This window comes from Cetorhinus maximus, chromosome 7, assembly GCF_964194155.1.
Source record: "Cetorhinus maximus chromosome 7, sCetMax3.hap1.1, whole genome shotgun sequence".
Lineage (NCBI taxonomy): Eukaryota > Metazoa > Chordata > Chondrichthyes > Lamniformes > Cetorhinidae > Cetorhinus > Cetorhinus maximus.
This window is the reverse complement of record NC_135885.1, coordinates 40871108-40889975: the sequence shown is the minus strand read 5'-3', so window position 1 is coordinate 40889975 and position 18868 is coordinate 40871108. Positions and strand designations below refer to the sequence as shown.

Genomic DNA, 18868 nt, shown 5'->3' with positions numbered 1-18868 from the left:
GATTTGAGGTTACTATCAGGTCAACCATGGCCTTATTGAATGGCAGAGCAGGTTTAAGGGGCCAAATGGCCTACTCCTGCTCCTTCTTCGTTTGTAATCTCTCCCCATGAAAAACCTACCTCTTTTACCAAGCTTTTGATCATCTCTCTTATTGTCTCCTTTCTTTAGGCTTGGTGTCAGTTTTTGTTTGCTTACCTTCCTGTGAAGCACCTTAGTACGTTTTTAGCTGTGTTACCGGTGCTATAAAAAGGCAAGTTGTTGTTGTTGTTAAGTGATCCAAATTGGTCAATTTTCAACCTACATGAGTGACACCTCTTGGCCGGTCTGAATGCTCGCCAGAGGGGCTTTTGGGAGGGGGAATAATTTGACTTTTCCTTCCTGCGAATGGTATGTTGATGTTTGAAGCAGTGTGTGATTGAACAGTCAATGGAACCTCTTATTTTCAGGTTTGATCAGCAAGAACCAGCCGCCGGAAGTGGCGTCGAGGGGGGCGGGGGGGGTGGTCACGAAGGCGGAAGTTGACGCTGAGCGGAGACTGAGGGTGAAAAATCAGGCGTCGGAGATGGTGAGAAACGGAGTTAGGGAAAGCGGGAAGTACCAGGGCGACCGGAGGGATCGCCGCCTGTAGCTGGCGGGAGGGATGGCGCCTGATGGACCCGGGGGGGCGGGGCGGCGCGGCCAGGTCATCCGGCCGGGTTGTAATTTTGATTAGTCACCGGCTGGGCCGTCCCCGGGCCTGGTGCAGCCTCCGGGCCTGCTCCCGGTCACAGCGCCGGGTTCCCCTGGAGAAACCGAGCCACACCGGAGAGCAGGTGGGCTCCGGGACTGAACTGGGACGGATTCCCTTCAAATAGTCTCATTCACTTTACGATTCCTCTGGAGCCGAGAGGCGCCAGTGAAAGTGAAACCCTTCATCATTGGGTACCTGGACTGCGTCTTTATGAAGCGCCACATTGAACTGAAGAGTCCCACGCGCAAAGCTTCATTGTGTTTTATTTCAGTCCCTGTTTGCTTCAGCAGGACTCTCTTCCCCCTGTTTGAGAAATAGAAGCTCGGCACGTTGTTTTTCCACCCACTCACGATTATTGTTGAGATGGACTACTGTTGTAGAAGAAAAACACTTGCATTTACATGACCCCTTTCAGGACAATTCACGTAGCTTTATAGCCAGTCAACTTTTTTTTACAGTAGTCACTTCTGTAATACAGGAAATAGTGCACAAACAGCAATGGGATGATGACAGACACGGCGATTTCTTTTGTAGTGATGTTTGAGGAATAAATGTTGATTAGAGCTTCCCTTCATTTTTTTTTATTTTCAACAGAGACATAAACCTCTATTTAAAACAAAAACAGAAATACCTGGAAAAACTCAGCAGGTTTGGCAGCATCGGCGGAGAAGAGCAAAGTTGACGTTTCGAGTCCTCATTGCTCTTCTCCGCCGATGCTGCCAGACCTGCTGAGTTTTTCCAGGTATTTCTGTTTTTGCTTTGGATTTCCAGCATCCGCAGTTTTTTGTTTTTATCTCTGTTTTTAACCTCTATTTAATGTCTCCTCCAAAAGATGGCACTTTATTCATTCATGAGCAATGGGCATTGCTGGCAAGTCCAGCATTTATTGCCCGATTGCTAATTGCCCATGACAGTACTACAGTATATCTAACACACATCGTCTGATTTGGAGATGACATTGCTACCCACATCTGCTGATATATGTTATACTACAGCACTTGGAATATGACATGGAATACCTGATGGACGACATGACTAATATTCTCTTTGGAGTAGTAGGTCCTGTATTGTTTGGGGGGGATGCTAAGTGCTGTTCTGAGAATTGTGATACCGAAGATTTATGAAGATATGGGTATGCCAATAGTGTGTTCATATGGCAGCATCTCTAGCGGCCTTAATAGGGAAGCCATATGCATATTTTAAAAGGCCTCCTTTTCAGGTAAAATATTCAAGTTTGTAAGTGTATTTGAATTGTCAGTTCAATGTCCACTTACACTCAATTGTGAAAGATTTTGACTATGTGACATTGGTGTCCCTTATGACATTCTGAGGATTGGGGCATGAATAGATGGAGCATGATTTGCATTGTGCCAAGTAATGAGTGTGCTGCTGGCTGCACTTGTACATTAAGTACCAATGTCCTTATATTTACACTCCAAGATCAGTACGTTGGCAACAAATCTACTCCATTATAAATTTAAGGAGTGCTCCACTGGAAGACTGAACAGTTGCATAGCATTTCACTTTCTGTTGTAAGCTATATAATATTTGCAAATAAAGCCCACTTCTTAGACATTTGTAATATTGTTTTTTAACAGTATACCAGAGGTCTTAAATCCCAGCTGAAGGACAGTGTTCCTGTTGGTGAACTTGCTCCTCATGCAGGACCCTATGGTGTGCATGATACATTGCGTCGAGGGTAAGTACTGTACATCTTGTATAGATATTGATTGCTGAATCACACTGAAATTGCTCAGAATTGTAGTATAACATAGATAAGTATTTTGAAACAAATAACTTAGTGGGAAGATAGCCCATTTGTTAAATACCTACACCAGCTTGTTTGTCCATGTTGTGTTTTTTTCCCAAGTTGACAGCATTAATGACTGGTTTGTGTTCCTGTTCTTCACTTTTTGCCATTGTATGTATTTGTGATCTGTGGGACTATAGGAACAGAGTTATTCAGTGGGATGAGCACGGAGTTCACCAGTCATAACTGATTTGTGCTGTACAATGTCCTACAGCATTGTTCTGAAATGATGAGTATACTATCCAGATCAGAGAATGCTGGTGGAACTGGAGCACCTTCTCTTTCCAGTCCCATACCAGTCTGCTCCCCTTAGCGTCCACAATATAATTTATTTGCTGTCTGGGTTTATGCTATTTTGCTGCGTTTTTCCAACAATGGGTGTCAGCATTTGAGGGAGTATTGTCTTAAATGGCATGAGAAAAATTGGAATTTGATTGGTGTAACACTTTATGGGCAGTATTGTCATTACTACGAGCGTGTCATCGTTAGTCTGCCGTTCCGATCTTGTGCTTTATTGTCCAATTAATGCTTTGATAAATTCTCTTTGCTAGCTCTAGGTAGCTATAAGCCACTGGTCTAGAAGTCATTCATGTTAGCCAAATAGGAAATATACGCAAATACAAGTGTTTATATATTTAAGACAATGGCATTGTGTTTTTATTTTTAAAATGAATCCATACACCAAGAAATTGTTTTAAAACAAATTTGCAAGCTTGGTAAGGCAGAGTTTTAAAAAATACATATACATTGGCTATCCCTGAGAAAATTGTGGTGAGCCACTGCCTTGAATCACAGCAGTCCATGCTCCCACAATGGTATTCAATAGGAAATTCTAGGATTTTGACCCAGTGACAATGAAGGAATACATCCTGGTCAGGATTGTGTGTAACTGGTTGTGGAGACTTGAAGGCCATTGTTTTCTCATGCACCTCCATCCTTTTCCTTTTGGGTGTTGAAGGTCACAGGTTAGGAAAGTGTTGCTTCAATACATCTTGTAAAATGTACACACTGCAGCCATGGTATGTTGCTGGTGTAGGATAAGTGTTTAGGTTCATGGATCAAGCAGATTGTTTTGTCCTGGATGCTATCAAGCCTTTGAGTATTGCAGCTGTACTGATCCAGACAAGCATTGCATTGCACACCTGACCTGTTTCATGCAATGATACTTTGTCGAGGGCAGTTGCTGTTGTCTGCCCTCTGGAATTGTGGTGGTTTGCTCATTTTTGGACAAAAACGGTAATGGATTTTGAATTCAAGTAGTCCTGCTGGTAGCTAGGTTATTGGTGAATAAATGCTGCCTGATGGCACTCTTGAAGGCTCCTTCCACCACCTTGCTGCTGATTGAGACTAGGCTAATTTGATGGTAATTGGCTGAGTTGGAATTGTCCTGCTTTTAGTGGACAGTGCAGAACTGAACAAATTTCCACATAGGATATATGCCATTGATATGACAGAACAGCTTAACTATGGATATGGCAAGTTCTGCAGCACTGGTCTTCTGGCTGTAACTGGGATGTTGGAGCCTGTAGCCTTTGCTGAGTCCACTGCATTCATCTGTTTCTTGAGTTGTAATGGAGTAATTGAATTGGCTAAAAATTAGCACCTATTATGATGCAGATCCTGGGGAGGCCAAGAAGGATCAGACGTTTAGCACTTGACTGAAGATGGTTGAAAAAGCTGCAGCCTTATCCTTTGCAGGTGTTGGTCTTTGCATTCATTGAGGATTGGGATATTCACATTGAATTCAAACTATTATGTACTATAGCGGGATTCGAAGAACATTACCCTGGGTCTCTGAATTATTAACCCAGTGGCAATACCACTGGGCCACTGTTAGGAGGTCCATAGGATTGGGATATTCATGAACCTCCTCTCATTAGCTGTTAAATTGTGTACCACGATTCACAGCTGGTATGGTTGTAGACATTTGACCTGTTCTATTGGTTGTGCAATTGTTTTGCTCTGTCCATAGCATGTTATTTTCACTGCTACGTCTTGTGCTGCAGTTTCACCAGGTTCACACCTTATTTACATAAAGGGGTGGTGCTGCTCCTGACATGCTGTTCTATACATTATTGGTCATCTGCCTTAATGTTGATGGAGGAGTGAGCAGTTCTAATAATTTAAACCTTTAAGTCCGGGCATCACAACTTATATAGCATCTTTAGTGTAATAAAATGTCCCAAGACACTTTACAGGAACATTATAAAACAGAATGTTACACCAAGCCACATAGGAGATATTAGGTCAGATGACCAAAGACTTATTCAAGTAGGTTTTAAGGATTGTTTTCAAAGAGAAAAGTAAAGTAGAGAAGCTGCGGTGTAGTGGGAATTTGAGCTTGGGGCCTAGGGAACTGAAGGCATGGCCACCAATGGTGGAACCAATAAAATCAGGGATGCTGAAGAGAATAGGGTTGTCAACTGTGATTAAATCTATTCCTGCAGGTTTCATCACGTGACTTGCTGCTGAGTTTCAGCCATTAGTCGGCCAACACATCCATTCTTGTGACATGTTGCCTTTCTACATCAATTGGAAATCAAAAAGACTCGATACTCCAGTTGGAAGATGCTTGACTGTCAACCAAGTAGCCTCCCCCCCTCAACCTTTCAATATTTTTATATCTGGTAAAGAGAAACATTCAAAGAAAATAGGGGGGAAAAAACAATCTTTTTTAATGTCCCAATGATATTTCTCCAGAGTTGCACACAATGGTGTCCTGGAGATTGATCTTCAATTCCTGGAGACTCCAGGCCAATCCTGGAGGGTTGACAACCCTATGAAGATACCAGAATTAGAACAGCACATATATCTCTGAGGTTTGTAAGGCTGGAAGATTACAGAAATGGGGAGGGGCAAGGCCATGGAGGGGTTCCTTGGGGAACACCAGAGGTAATGATGCAAGAGCAGGAAGAGAATCCATTGCAATTGATGCTCTGGTTACAGCTAGATAAGAATGATATGAGGTGAGAGTAGTCTCACGCAGCCGGGCAAGAGTGGAGAGATGTTGGAGAAGGATAACGGAGCTCAGGGAAAGATGGGTGCGCATTTGGGAGGCAGCAACACATTCAAGAATGTCGTTTAGTAGTACTTGACTGTGACAAAGGTAAACCATCTCAAAATTGTCACTCAGGCGTGCAGTGTGACGCATTTACATGTACTAGAAGCTACATAAATTAAACACAGGGCCCTGTTCTTTGCCGATAGGAAGAACATGTACACCCAGTGTGTCTGTTTCAGCTGAACCAAATAAGCAACAGCCATTTTTTGACTCATTCCTCAGGGCAATGCCTTGACAATCAGGGTCACCACTACTGAGAATAGCTTTCAATTTAAATTCCATCGGCTGCCCTATTGTGATTTGAACCCATGCTGTCCAGAGTAATCACCTGGGCCTCTGGATTACTAGTCCAGTAACATTGCCACTACATCACCGTCTCCCCCTAAATCTGTACTGTTCCATACCGCAGCCCAGTATCTTTTTCCTGCAGCTCGGAGACCATTGGAATAGTAAATTCTGGGAATGACAAAGATGTGGAATTGAGTTAAGAGCAGGTGGCTGGGACAGAGGTTGGCAATGTTAGTGATGATGGGATATAGATTCAGAGATTCAGCTTAAGGTTGAACCCAGTGCTGAGGTTGTAAACAGTCTGTTCTAACTTGGGTCAGAGATTCAGAGGGAAAATGATTCAATGGCAAGGGCAGAGTTTGTGACGTAAGTTGAGGATGGTGGCTTTGGTCTTCCCAATATTTACTGGAAATTGTGGCTCATTGAATACTGAGTGTTGAGTACATAGTTTGACAGCACAGAGGCAGTGGAGGGATTTGATGTTGGTAATATACATGTGGAAGCTAACTTCATGTCTTCAGATGATGTCATCAAGTGGTAGCAAGTCAAGGAGGGGGCCAAGAAGAGATCCTTCTGGAACTCCTGCAGTGTGCTGTGGGGGCAGGAAGATGCAGTGGCTAAAAAATAGGCAAGAGTGGAACTAAATGGAACTGTTCTACTGAGCTTGATAATGGAAGAAATCTATTGGAGAGAGTGATGTGGCTAAAGGCTGCAGAAAGGACAAGGGTGGAAAATCTCATACTGTCGCAGTCACAGAGGGTGATTTTTGATTGCGAACATTTCAGTGGTGTGGCAGCAAAACCTGATAAGAGTTCAATTGCTGCAAGTATGACATTTAGACTCTGGTATTTGGAATAAAACTTGCAAATCCATTCTCTAGTTACGAAATATAATTCGGGCTAACAGGATTTGTTTGAATTGAAAGGATTGAACAGAAAGGTTTGATATTTAAACTGCAACTAATGATTCTTTTATAACAAGTGACTTAACCACTCAGATTTTATTTGTTCTTGGAAAGTAGGCGATATTGGCACAAACACGTTTCTTTTGCCTAACACTAGCTTTTATTGCTTGAGTTTGATCGCACTAAATGCATGCAAAGAGCTCTGCGTCAATATGGCCTATTTTTGTCAGTTATGTATTTTTCTTGGTATTTCAGGACTGAAGTTCTTTTAAAATAATAACATTTGTGGTCAAGAAACTGTACATTTCATTAAACTAGTATATTTAATGCTAGAGTCAAACCTGCAGACTGCTGAAAATGACTGTCCTCATGTTTTAATTGTTTATCTAATTTATTCTGAGCGATCAGTTGAGTCAAAAAAAAGTTTTTGCAACTAGGTGAAAATTGATTTTTGCCTAGTATTTGTTACATAATCATAGAATGGCTACAGCACAGGAGGAGGCAATTTGGCCCGTCATTTGTGTGCTGACTGTCTGCAAGAAAACTAAGCTAATCCCACTCCCTGTAGCCCTGCAATTTTGCCAGGATTGAATCTGCTTCCACCACACCCTCAGGCAGTGCATTCCAGATCCTAACCACACACACTGTAAAAAAAAGTTTATCCTACATCACTGTTACTTCTTTCGCAATCACCTTAAGTTCATGGCCTCTCATTCTCCACCCTTCCCAGAATGGGAACAGTATCTCTTTATCTACCCTGTCTTAAACTCCTCATGATTTTGAACTTTGAAATTTTAAAATGGGGGAACAAGTTTTTCAGGCAAATAGTCCAGTTTGCTCTTTACATGAGCAGTCTTGTCTGCTTGAGATTACAAATCCTGCTTTTACACTTGATTTATTTGACCCATAAGCTACAAAAAGGCCTTCATTTGGAGCAATTTAGGCCTGAATTAATATTTATAAAGCATTAGGGGAAAATTTGTTAATTTTTCACTTGTTTTAAGGAAAATCAAAGCAGATGAAGTGTTAGTAGCATAATGGTATTTTATTTAAGAAACGACACTCGCAGTCCAAAGCTGAATTGCAGTGTAACTTGCATCAAAAAAGTTCATATATTGACTAAATAATCAAGTTTAAAAAACATGGAAATGTGACAATCATGTAACAAATCAGAAGGTAACAGGGAAGTGTTGGACGAGATATTATAAGATGAAATATTGAATTAAAATTACATTAAATTTACAGATCAATACACCATTCCTACATTACAGGCACTGAAATATTTGTAGATTTCATCTTTTAAGTACTTCATTGAGGATCTGAAATATGTAAGGAATAGGGCTACATCAGTACCTTTCTGTCCTACATCTTACATGATCGAATTTAATTGAACTTCTGAGTTGCCTTGATGTGGCGGTGACCAGTTCTGAAATTGGGTAGATTGCATAAGGGATTTTCCAAACTTGGTACAAATATGATTCTTATGTATGCTTATTTGGAAAATCTAATAGTACATTGGAATATATGATGCACTAATCCTTAAAGAGCTAATAATGTATGTAATTTATATTTTAAATGACTTTGTATGGGCCTAAAAAGCATTTTCTGCTTTAAAGAAATGAACTTGTAGTTCCATAGAACAGGTTTCAAATGTAATACTATAGAACAACAGTAATGGAATCAGAAAGGCAGTAGTTTGGAATTTCTTTTAATATGACAGTATCTTAATATTTTAGTATCTTGTCTTAGATTTGCAAAAACACAATTTAGTTGGATGGGTTGTTATTGTGTAAAACAACTAAGTGGAACAAAGAAGGAAGTAGTTTTGATTTTTTAAAAAATGTGAAACTACTTTGTTATTTAAAGAACCGTCATGTTTCAGTACCTTTTCTTTCCTGATTGTGGAGCCAAAATGTCAGTTCTGCAGAAACAAACAATGAAAGGTTATTCTGGAAAATTAATTAGTGGTTTCTGGAAATGGGATACACAGTAAATATCTATTTATAGATGTATGTTAAATGGTGAAGCACTTTTTGATAAATTAGAAATGTAGGTTTTAAACTTTTGACATGATAGCTGAATCAGTTTGGATATTCTGGATGGCTAGTTTGTGCTTTAGGAGTGTAAGGGACCGGAGTGGACCAATAAGCCCCCAGAACTTGTCCTGCCATTTAATTAGATCATGATTGATCCCCATGACTTCTATACTGAAGGAAATACAAGCACTGTATGTGCAAATTGTCCTCATAAATTAACTCCATAAGCCCTTGTGTTCTGGTGAATCTATACTGCAACCAGGGCCAGTATATCATTCCTGATGTTCAATGTCCAAAACTGAACTTAGCATTCCAGATGAAAATTGATCAAAGCTCTCCATAACACTGTTAATTGTTAATAGTGATTCAGCTCTTTTCAGTTTGATTGAAGAAGTTGTGGATTTTTTCATGTTACTAAACATGCAGACATTGCCTCCTAAGTGGAGGAGCTGAACAGAAATATAAAATTGACCAAGGACAGAGCTGAAGAAAGTGAGCTACAATTTCCCTTCAGGCTCGATATGCAGGAAATTCTCTAAATAAGCACACAACATTTTTCATCTTCTTGTAAAGGTTTAATGTGAAAACAGTGGTGATCTTCCCGCATGCCAATATAATACATTCTGCCCACAGGTTTTGGAGAGAAACGGAAACAAAACTTGCACTTTGCAGTGTCATTTTATGGTTGCATCAGTACAACAGTCACTACAACTGCTATTGGCAGTTAGGAGCTGACTATAGGGTGATTTATGGTCTATTTTTTTTTCTCCTTGATAGCTACGTTTAAAAATAAAATTTGTCAATCACGCTTGTGTTTGCCAATATCAGAAGATTGGTTGGGTCAAATGGACTTTTCTGTTTTGGGTCATCTGTGTATTGGAGCAGGTAGAGAATCCCTGAATGCCACATCTCTTATGTAGAGATTGGTACCTGAAGGCTATTGTAGATTCAGTACTATTAAGAGGTATGAATTAAATTAAATACTCCATCATAAAATAAAATCTTTTGTATTCTTTGGTTATTTCAATTTTTAAACCAGAATAGTTTATATCCCTACGTTCCCTATCCCTATGTGTTCATTCTTCTATCTGAAAGGAGAACATCATCATGAGTATCAATACGTGAAGAGTATAGACAGATAAATGGTTTTAGATTGGTGGAATGTGAATAGCGTTGTCCCCTAGGGATCTGTACTGGAATCTCTTTATCCAAATTATTTGTATAAACAAAATTGTATCATTCTTGTTGTGCCTGAGGTTTGATAATGTCAAACTAGGGAGCATGACAGACTGTAAAGCAAGAGACAGGAACATATAAATGGTAGATATGGTTAAATAATGTGAAATAGAAGTGGACATTTGGGCAAAGGAAACAAACACTCCAGAAAACTATGTTGGGAAGCATATAAACAAGGGAAGATTGAAAACTTAGAATTGGAGCACAGCCTACCACTAAGTCAGAACCCATCAAGTACCAAATACTGTGTAAATTATAATGAATAATTTTAAAATATGTTCCGTGTTTTCTTGTCTTTAAGATTCTCCAATGTAAAGTCTGAACTTTTGCCAAGTCATCCCCTGGAAGTTTTGGAAAACAATGTAAGTGCAGAAACTTTGAGTTCTACTTAAAATACATTTTAATGCAGTGTATATTTATTTTCCTCAATCACCTAGTAAGTACAGGCGCAGTGCAGTGTGACGTATGACCACAATAGCTACCAACTGCTAGACTCCATGCTTCATATTGAATTTGCTGGTCAGCCTGGGCAGCAGTTGGGGTATTTTGGTTAGCTTCAATGTGTTTGAGCTTGAGAGGAAAAGGTCACGATTCCTGTTCCTGCTTTTTGTTGTCATGTTTCATGCTCAAAAAATGCATGAGGACAGGGTCAACAGTTCAGTGATAAGATACGTGAACATTGATTTCCACTTGTTATTTAGGTATGCAAGACATTTAAATGTTATAGGGTCATACTTCCTCATGGTCAAGAAACCTAAGGTCAAGGTTCGCACATGCAGAATGGCCACCTGGTTGAGGTGTGTGTTATTCAAGGATTAAAGCAGAAAATTGAAAAACAAAAAAGCAAACCTTTTACGATATTGGGAAAAAAATTGACATTTTAAACTTCAGTATAGTTACTAAAAATGGGTGGCATCACCTATGTCCACTGATATTTGGTAATGAGTTCCAAACTACTGATAATTAAGTTTTTTTTAATGTAGTACAGATTAAAACACTTGAATTGACAGTCAAGTTATATACAGTGAGTTTATAAAATTGATCATTTAAATGTATTAGCTAAAACTCAATGACTTAATTCCAATCTATCAAATAGGAACTTTAAATTTTGCCTTTTAATTGAAGGACTTTGATCCGAATAATGTTGAGCTATATGATTACATGTTCATCAATACAGCATTAATGCCGCTCCAATGGATCAGAAGTAAAGACTAATTCCCAGACGTAAACAACGAAAGTTCCTGGTATAATCCTTGATTAGAATCATGAGGGGTCTGGACAGAGTAGATTGGAAAAAACTGTTCCCATTGGAAAGATAGAAAAAGAGGGCACATATTTAAAATAATTGGCAGAAGAAACAGTGACGATATAAACATATATAGACAAGTTGGCGGAGTGGGCAGATAAGTGGCAGATGAAGTTCAATGTGCAGAAGTGTGAAGTGATGCATTTTGGTAGGAAGAACATGGAGAGACAATATAAAATAGAGGTAAAATTCTTAAGTGGGTGTAGAAGCAGAGGGACCTGGATGTTTAGCTGCAGAGATCATTGAAGGTGGCAGGGCAGATGGAGAGAGCAGTTAATAAAGCATACAATATCCTGGGCTTTATTAATAGGGGCATAGAGTACAAGAGCGGGAAGGTTATGCTGAGCTTATATAAGATAGTAGTTAGACCTCAGCTGGAGTATCATGTGTCGTTCTCGATGTCCTATTCACATCCTATAGGAAGGATGTGAATGCATTGGAAAGGGTGCAGAAGAGTTTTACAAGAATGGTGCCAGGGATGAGAAACTTCAGCTATGAAGTTAGATTGGAGAAGTTGGGACTGTTCTCCTTGAAGAGGGGAAGGCTAGGAGGAGATTTGATAGAGGTGTTCAAAATCATGAAGAGGCTGGATAGAGTAGATAGGGAGAAGCTGTTCCCACTCGTAAAGAACGAGAGGGCCCAGATTTAAAGTGATTTGCAAATGTGATGAGAGAGAACTTTTTCACATAGCAAGTGGTTCAAGTTTGGAATGCACTGTGAAGTGTGGTGGAGGCAGGTTCAATCGAGACATTCAAAAGGGCATTAGATGATTATTTGAATAGAAACAATGTGCAAGGGTACAGGGAAAAGGCAGGAGAATGGCACTAAGTCATAATGCTCATTCGGCAAGCCGGTGCAGACACAATGGTCTCCTTCTGCACCGTAACGATTCTGTGATTTGAGGAGAAACTTTTTCACGCAGCGAGTGGTTAGAGTCTGAAGTGTGCACTGCTCTAGAGTGTGTTGGAGGCAGATTCAATCGAGACATTCAAGAGAGAATTGGATTATCTGAAAAGGAAGAATGTGCAGGGCTACAGGGAGAAGGCAGGGGTGTGGCACTTAATAAATTGCTCCTTCAGAGAGCCAGTACAGACACTGACAGGCCAAATGGCCTCTTCCTGTGCTGAAACAATTGTGATTTTTATGCTGAGTTTGCTCTTCTGAGTTGGAGTTGCTAGAATTGCCTGCAGTGCCCTTTTTTGGGAATCTGATTTCTACTCCCGATTGCCATAGCACAATATCCTTCTTAAAAAAAATACTTGCTAGAAGTGCCCATGTCTAAGTTCACAAGCAACTGAGGGGTTAACTGTTTTGAATTGACATTGATTATATGTAATATATACACAGCGGGTCACAACATTTCTATAGAAAATGTATTGAAAAGCCTTGACCTCTCATCTGTTAGAAAATGTTTTGTGTTAACATTTACATGTTTACCTATTCTGCTTGGTGATACTATTAAGTGTGCTTGCAGTCTTAAAAAGGAGCAGGTATGGCCCAATTGGTTCTTCAGGGCATCCCCCAATTGGTTCTTCAGGGCATCCCCACATTCAACAAGATCAAGAGCTGATATTTGTCCTCAACACCACACAATTCCCAAATAACTTAATTCCCTGACCAAAGACTGGTGATAGAACCTGTGGGAGGATTAACGAATGGAGCAGAGTTGAAACTTTCTGAGACTTCGTCGGAGAGATGTGAGCTTAATGTATGACTGACATGCTGTACTTTTGCCACGAGTATCTGACACTTAAGCACAGTCCTGTGTAGAGCCTATTTAGCTAATTGCAGAAGGTAATGCAACAAACTTCTACCCCAGTCCTAGCTCGGATCAAGCCTGTCTCATAACAGTGCAAGAAATAGGAACCGGAATAGACCACACAGTCCCACGAAGCTGCTCCACAATTAAATAAGGTTATGGCTGATCTTCAACATCGACTCCACTTTCCTGCCCGATTCCCAAAGTTCAAAAATATATTGATCTTGGGTTTCAATAAGGTAGACAGAGAAAAGCTCTCCCCATTGGCTGATGGTAAATGACTATGGAACACAGATTTAAAATTTTGGGCAAGAGTTGCTGGGGGGGATGTGAGGAAGAACTTTTATGCAGTGAGTGGTAATGACCTGGAACTTGTTGCCTCTGACATTGGTGGAAGGAGAGATGATGATTGATTTCAAAAAGTAAATTGGGGAGGCACTTGAGGGAAATAAACCTGCAGAGTTACGGGGATAGAGGTAAATGGGACTGATTGGAATTGATCTATAGAAAGCCAACAAGGACTTGATTAACCGAATATCTTCCCTCTGTGCCATAATTACTCTATGGCTCAGCTCTGAATGTACTCGATGACTGAACATTCACAGATTTCTGACAAATACAATTCAGAAGTTTCACCACCCTCTGAGTGAAGAAGTTTCTCCTCGTCTCAGTCCAAAATGGCTGCCATCTTTTCCTGAGTTTATGTACGCTAACTCCATCTAGGGGGAACAGCCTCTCAGCATCTACCTTGACTAACTCACTCAGAATGTTATATGTTTAAATGAGAGCATCTCTCATTCTTGTAAGCTCCAGATCAGAAAGGCCCATTCTACTCAATTTGTCCTGTAGGACGAGCCTTTCGTCCAAGGAATCAATCTATTGAACCTACTTTGGCACTCCCTCTAAGGCCAGCATACCATTCTGAGGTAAAATGACTGAAGTTGTACACAGTGCCTCCAGGTGTGACCTGACCAAAGCTCTGAACAATTGTAGCAAGACTTCCTTGCTCTTGTACTCCAACACCCTTGAAATAGAAGCCAATGTACCATTTGCCTTACTAATTGCTTGCTTACCTGCATTTAACCTGCTGTGTTTTTTGCACAAGGACACTCAAAACCCTCTGAATACCACCATTTAATGGTTTCTCACCAATTAAAAAATATTCAGTTTTTCAGTTCTTTCTACCTTATTTCCCCATATTATACTCAACTGCCTACATTCTTGTCCTATCTATATCAATTTGCGTACACTGCCATCCGCAGCTCACTATTGCATCCAGCTTTGTATTGTCAAACTTGGATACATGATACTGGGTCCCTTTGTCTAAGTCAGTAATATAGATTTAAATAGTTGAGACTATTTGGATTAGCTACCTTTGCAGTGTTGCCACAGGACCTGGTTGCTGAAAGAATTACCCCAACAACTTCCCATCTTTGAAAGCAGGTATAACAGGTTATATAACTCACCCACTGAGCAGAAATGCAGAAATTATTGGGGTGCAAAGATACGCTTTTCTCCTCATTTCCTGTTCTCTGCCTCCTCAGATTTGCCACCCCCTTTGCCTCTCTCAGATCAGGGTTCAATTATTCCCCTGTCTTCTAACTTAACCCGAATGCTGCATTTAGTCTTCTTTGCTCATGTGCGATGAGATGGAGATTGACTGGTGTGTGTGCATATTATATGGCTTAAAAACTTAATTGAATGTGAATAGCTTCTAACAAAATGTAGATATGAAAAACAAAGCCATATTTGTTGCAAATAGGAGAAAAATTGGATGAATGTCATGATTCAGGTCATTTCGATTTCAGTTTCATAAAAATTAATATGTATTTTGTGTATTCAGTTTCAGCTCAATCAAAATAAAATGAATTTTGCTACATTGAGAAATATTCAAGGACTACATGCTCCACTAAAATTGCAAATGGAATACAAAGCAGTGAAACAGGTAATCTGGTTTGTTTGAATACTTTAAGTAATAAAACAATTACCTTATAAAAGATTTTCACAATGCATGTGAGCAGTGCATGGAGAGACTAATATTTATACTCAAGCTGTGAGCATGCTCACAGCTGATTATAACACTGTTAAGCTTTAGTTTAAATATAAAAGTTTGCATGTACATCGCTAATTATTGATATTAGCTGCAGGCCTGTTTTTACTAACTCTTATGTTATCCGCAAAGTTCATATAACTTCCCAGCTTACTAACAACAAACATTTGGTCACTAGTGTGAATCTTCTGTGGCGTTACCCATGCAAAATCAGCAGAGTGTGAATTTCCTTCTGCGCTTTAACTTACATAGATCTAGCTTCAGCTGTTGCTGGTATCGTGTGTTTGTTTGCCTCATGAATGAGGAGTGAGAGATATAATTTCATGAGTTTTGTGTGGAACATAGAGAAAATACCATCAATGCTTAGCAGGCTAGAACGCATCTATGGAGAGGATAGCAGATTTGATGTTTTGGATGTGAAATTTTTGTCAGAACTGGAAGAAAGAACAGCTCTTTAAAGGTGGAGGGAAGTAGTATTTAAGTGAAAATAGCCAATTGAAGACATGATGAGATAAATTAAAGACATTTACAAGATAGCAGAAATGAAGTCGCCAAAAATGGACTTGAATATACTCAGGTATATATTTCTGTTGAAGACTACAAATTTTTGCATGTGTTTGAGGATAAAGTAGGACAGTAGGCATTTTATACATTAATTTTATCCTCCATCTGGTGTTCTCAGCAATTTTGTTAAAGTCATTGTACCCCGCAGCAAGTGTTCCAATTCACTTCTGTCAGCTGTCAGGTGTTGCACTTTTCAGTGCTGTGAAATTTAAATGGCACCTTTCTCTGTTGAGTTAGTCCAGATTTCCATTACTAGTTTAAAATCAGCCCACAGAAAAGATACAGGGGTGGAGATTCTGATTCTTCTGGGAATTTGGAGTGAAATGACTCATCCCTGGGTGCCCTCTGGGCATTGAGTCAACCATGTAATGTAGACCTAGATCTGACCTAGGTCAGACTGAATAGGAGGTTCCCTTCATAAACCAGTTATTTTTATCATCCAGCAGTTTTCATGATTATATTTTGGTGCTCTCCTGCAAATTACCATATTTTTTGAATTCAGTTTCATAGCTCGGTCTGAGTTGCATGTTCCTGCTAGGATGCTGTGGTAGGAATTGAATTTTCAAGGTCTGAATTGCTATACCATAACCACTAAAATTGTTGTACCAATGATTGTAAGGAATTTTAAGTATGAAACCTAGGGGATATTTTTGAGTAGTCTACAGATAGGAGATTGCAGAAAATATGCCTATCATTTTCCAATATGTGCTTGTGTCAGAAGTTCCTCACTTGAGTAAATAATCAGAAAATCCCTCCCAACTCCTTGTGGAAGAATACTAAGTCAAGCTGACAATCAGAAGCTGTGGGTTTAAGCTTCACTCCAGTACTTTTGCACATGCTGGCAATACACTGCATTACTGGGAGCATGCTGTGCTTTAGAAATATTATTTGGATGTGATATTAAACCAAAGCCCTTACTGCCCGTTCAGGCTGATCCTGTGGCGCTATTTGTAAAAGAGCAAGGAAGTTCTCCCAAATCTGGCCAATGTTCTTCCCTTGACTAAAACAACAAATAAACTGGTCATTCATCTCTTGCTGCTTGCAGGACAATGCCTTGCACAAAATGGTTGCCACATTTGCTTACATAAGTGACTGCAGTTTGAGGCAATTGCATATGAAATGCCTTAAGATATTCTAAACAGCATGGTAAAGTACTATATGAATACAAGGTTTTTTTTGCCTCATTTTTGGATGGTTGACAGTTAATCTTAAAATGTTGTTTCAAAAGACTATCATAAGATAACTCTGCAATTTCAAATTAGGCACAACGTTTGCCTTTCCTCATAAGCTCAAACATTGCACTGGAAACTCTTCAAGGGAACGATGAATGCATTGGCTTTGAAGACATATTGAATGGTAAATTATTTTATAAGGCTTGGTACATTCTCTTGTTTTATTTAGTATCTGAATTCATAACTGTGCAGCAAATAATACTTATCTTTAAACCTGATTTAGTTTCCTGGCTTTACTTTCATATGAAAAACATAGCAATTAGTGTAAATATTAAAATGGTAAATATTAAAATATAATGCAGAAAAGTAAATTGGATGTCTGAATGTCAATAGTTTTGGAAATTGTGTTATGGTAAATTTACTCACTTATCAAACAGTTTGTGTAGAAGTATCCATATTGCACTTTATCTTAATATGACAATCTTGAGATTTTGTGAGAACTACCATTTAATTTCCTTTTATTTTTAGATCCAACCCAGAGTGAAGTTATGGGAGAACCCCATCTTATGATGGAGTACAAACTTGGCTTACTGTAATTAACTGACATTCCTGAATATTTTGAAGAGACAAGTATTGCTTCCTGTTGCTCTGCATAGGGTGTTCTGAATGTTTCAGGAGCATCTAAAATAAAGAGCCTGCTAGCAAGTGACTGGCCCAAATGAAGAGTAATTTAACATTTATGTGGATTTCAACTTCAGAAAAAAAAGAGCAAATGTTAAGTTAATAGTTAAACAAAAGTGGACTACCAACAAAGTCCAAGCTCTTCCAAAATAATTACCTGTTCAAATAGCTTAAACATGAGTTGCATTTGTGTAAAAACATAGCAATGTATTAAGTTGCACATGCTTTAAAATGCCTTGCCATTTATGACATGACTAAGATGTGAGGATTGATTTTGTCAGTAAAGCATTTAATATCCATTAGGGTTGCAGTGCTATTATTGAGTCACTTTTACAAAAGATCGGAGATCCTGCAACAAAACAAATGCTGAAATGTTTTGGTCTCAGAATGTGATTCAAGTATTTATTGCAAACTGAGTTAGCTGTGCATTTCGTTTTAACGTCAACATTATTTCCTATTTAACAGCCGAAGGTTGTATCATTAAGTGGTTTAATGCATTCAGGTTTTGGGTACTTCATAACTTGTTTATTTGGTACAGCTTATAAGAAAATATGTTTTGATTTCTCAGTTCAACCTTTAAGTCATACTGAGGAAATGTTGTCTCCTTAAAACGTGTTTCTATATTGAAAGCTCATCTGCTACAATTAGATGAAACATTTTAAGCAAGTTCCAATAGGAAGCTCCAGAATCCATTCATTTTGTTGATGAGCAGAAATAAAATTGCATAAATCTTTCAAATTTCATAAAAACTGAACTGGTTGGCAGACAAAGAGCAGGATTATGTCAGAAAGGGAAGTAAAGGAGTAGTTAAAAAGTCAGGTGACTGATTTTTGCTATGCATTTTGCTTCCTCTCCTTTCCCACTCTGTAACCCAATTTCTAATTTTCTTAAATATAAAAATGTGTGTAGTCCATAAGATAAATGAAAGCCTTTTGGTTACTTTGCAAATGATAGAATTTGTTAGGTTTGCAATCTTGTCACTTTGAGCAGAAATGTAGTTGATTCTGTTTTTTTAAAACTCATAATAAAAATGGGTATAAATTTGAGTTTGAATTTGCCTTATTTGCTAGTTTATCATTGTTAGATGGTTAATCATTACAGGGAAGCAGTAAATTACTCAGCGTATTTCACATAATGGAAGCTTGGGTGTCTGAGAGAATTTTTTTCAATGTTTTATTACATATTTTATTAAAAATTCTACTAAAGTGTAAATTTAATTGTCCTGTCATTTAAGATGCTGTCCAGAATAACACACACTTGTTGTCTCAAAA

The 18868-nt window shown here is 39.0% G+C and overlaps 1 protein-coding gene across 1 annotated transcript; it reads left to right on the top strand.

Moving 5' to 3' along the window:
- The first annotated feature begins 446 nt into the window (after positions 1–446).
- On the top strand, positions 447–18643 carry pomp (proteasome maturation protein). Its single transcript, XM_078545368.1, has 6 exons — positions 447–565; positions 2329–2429; positions 10367–10427; positions 14974–15075; positions 17007–17100; positions 17445–18643. Exons 1-6 carry the CDS (start codon positions 563–565, stop codon positions 17510–17512), a joined length of 429 nt encoding a protein of 142 aa, XP_078401494.1. The 5' UTR covers positions 447–562; the 3' UTR covers positions 17513–18643.
- The last annotated feature ends 225 nt before the right edge of the window (positions 18644–18868 follow it).

Bases quoted from the DNA above. Each gene is read 5' to 3' on its own strand.
- pomp (XM_078545368.1), top strand. The intron at 2,430-10,366 runs GTAAGTACTGTA...CTTGTCTTTAAG, and splicing joins CATGATACATTGCGTCGAGG to ATTCTCCAATGTAAAGTCTG. The intron at 15,076-17,006 runs GTAATCTGGTTT...ATTTCAAATTAG, and splicing joins AATACAAAGCAGTGAAACAG to GCACAACGTTTGCCTTTCCT.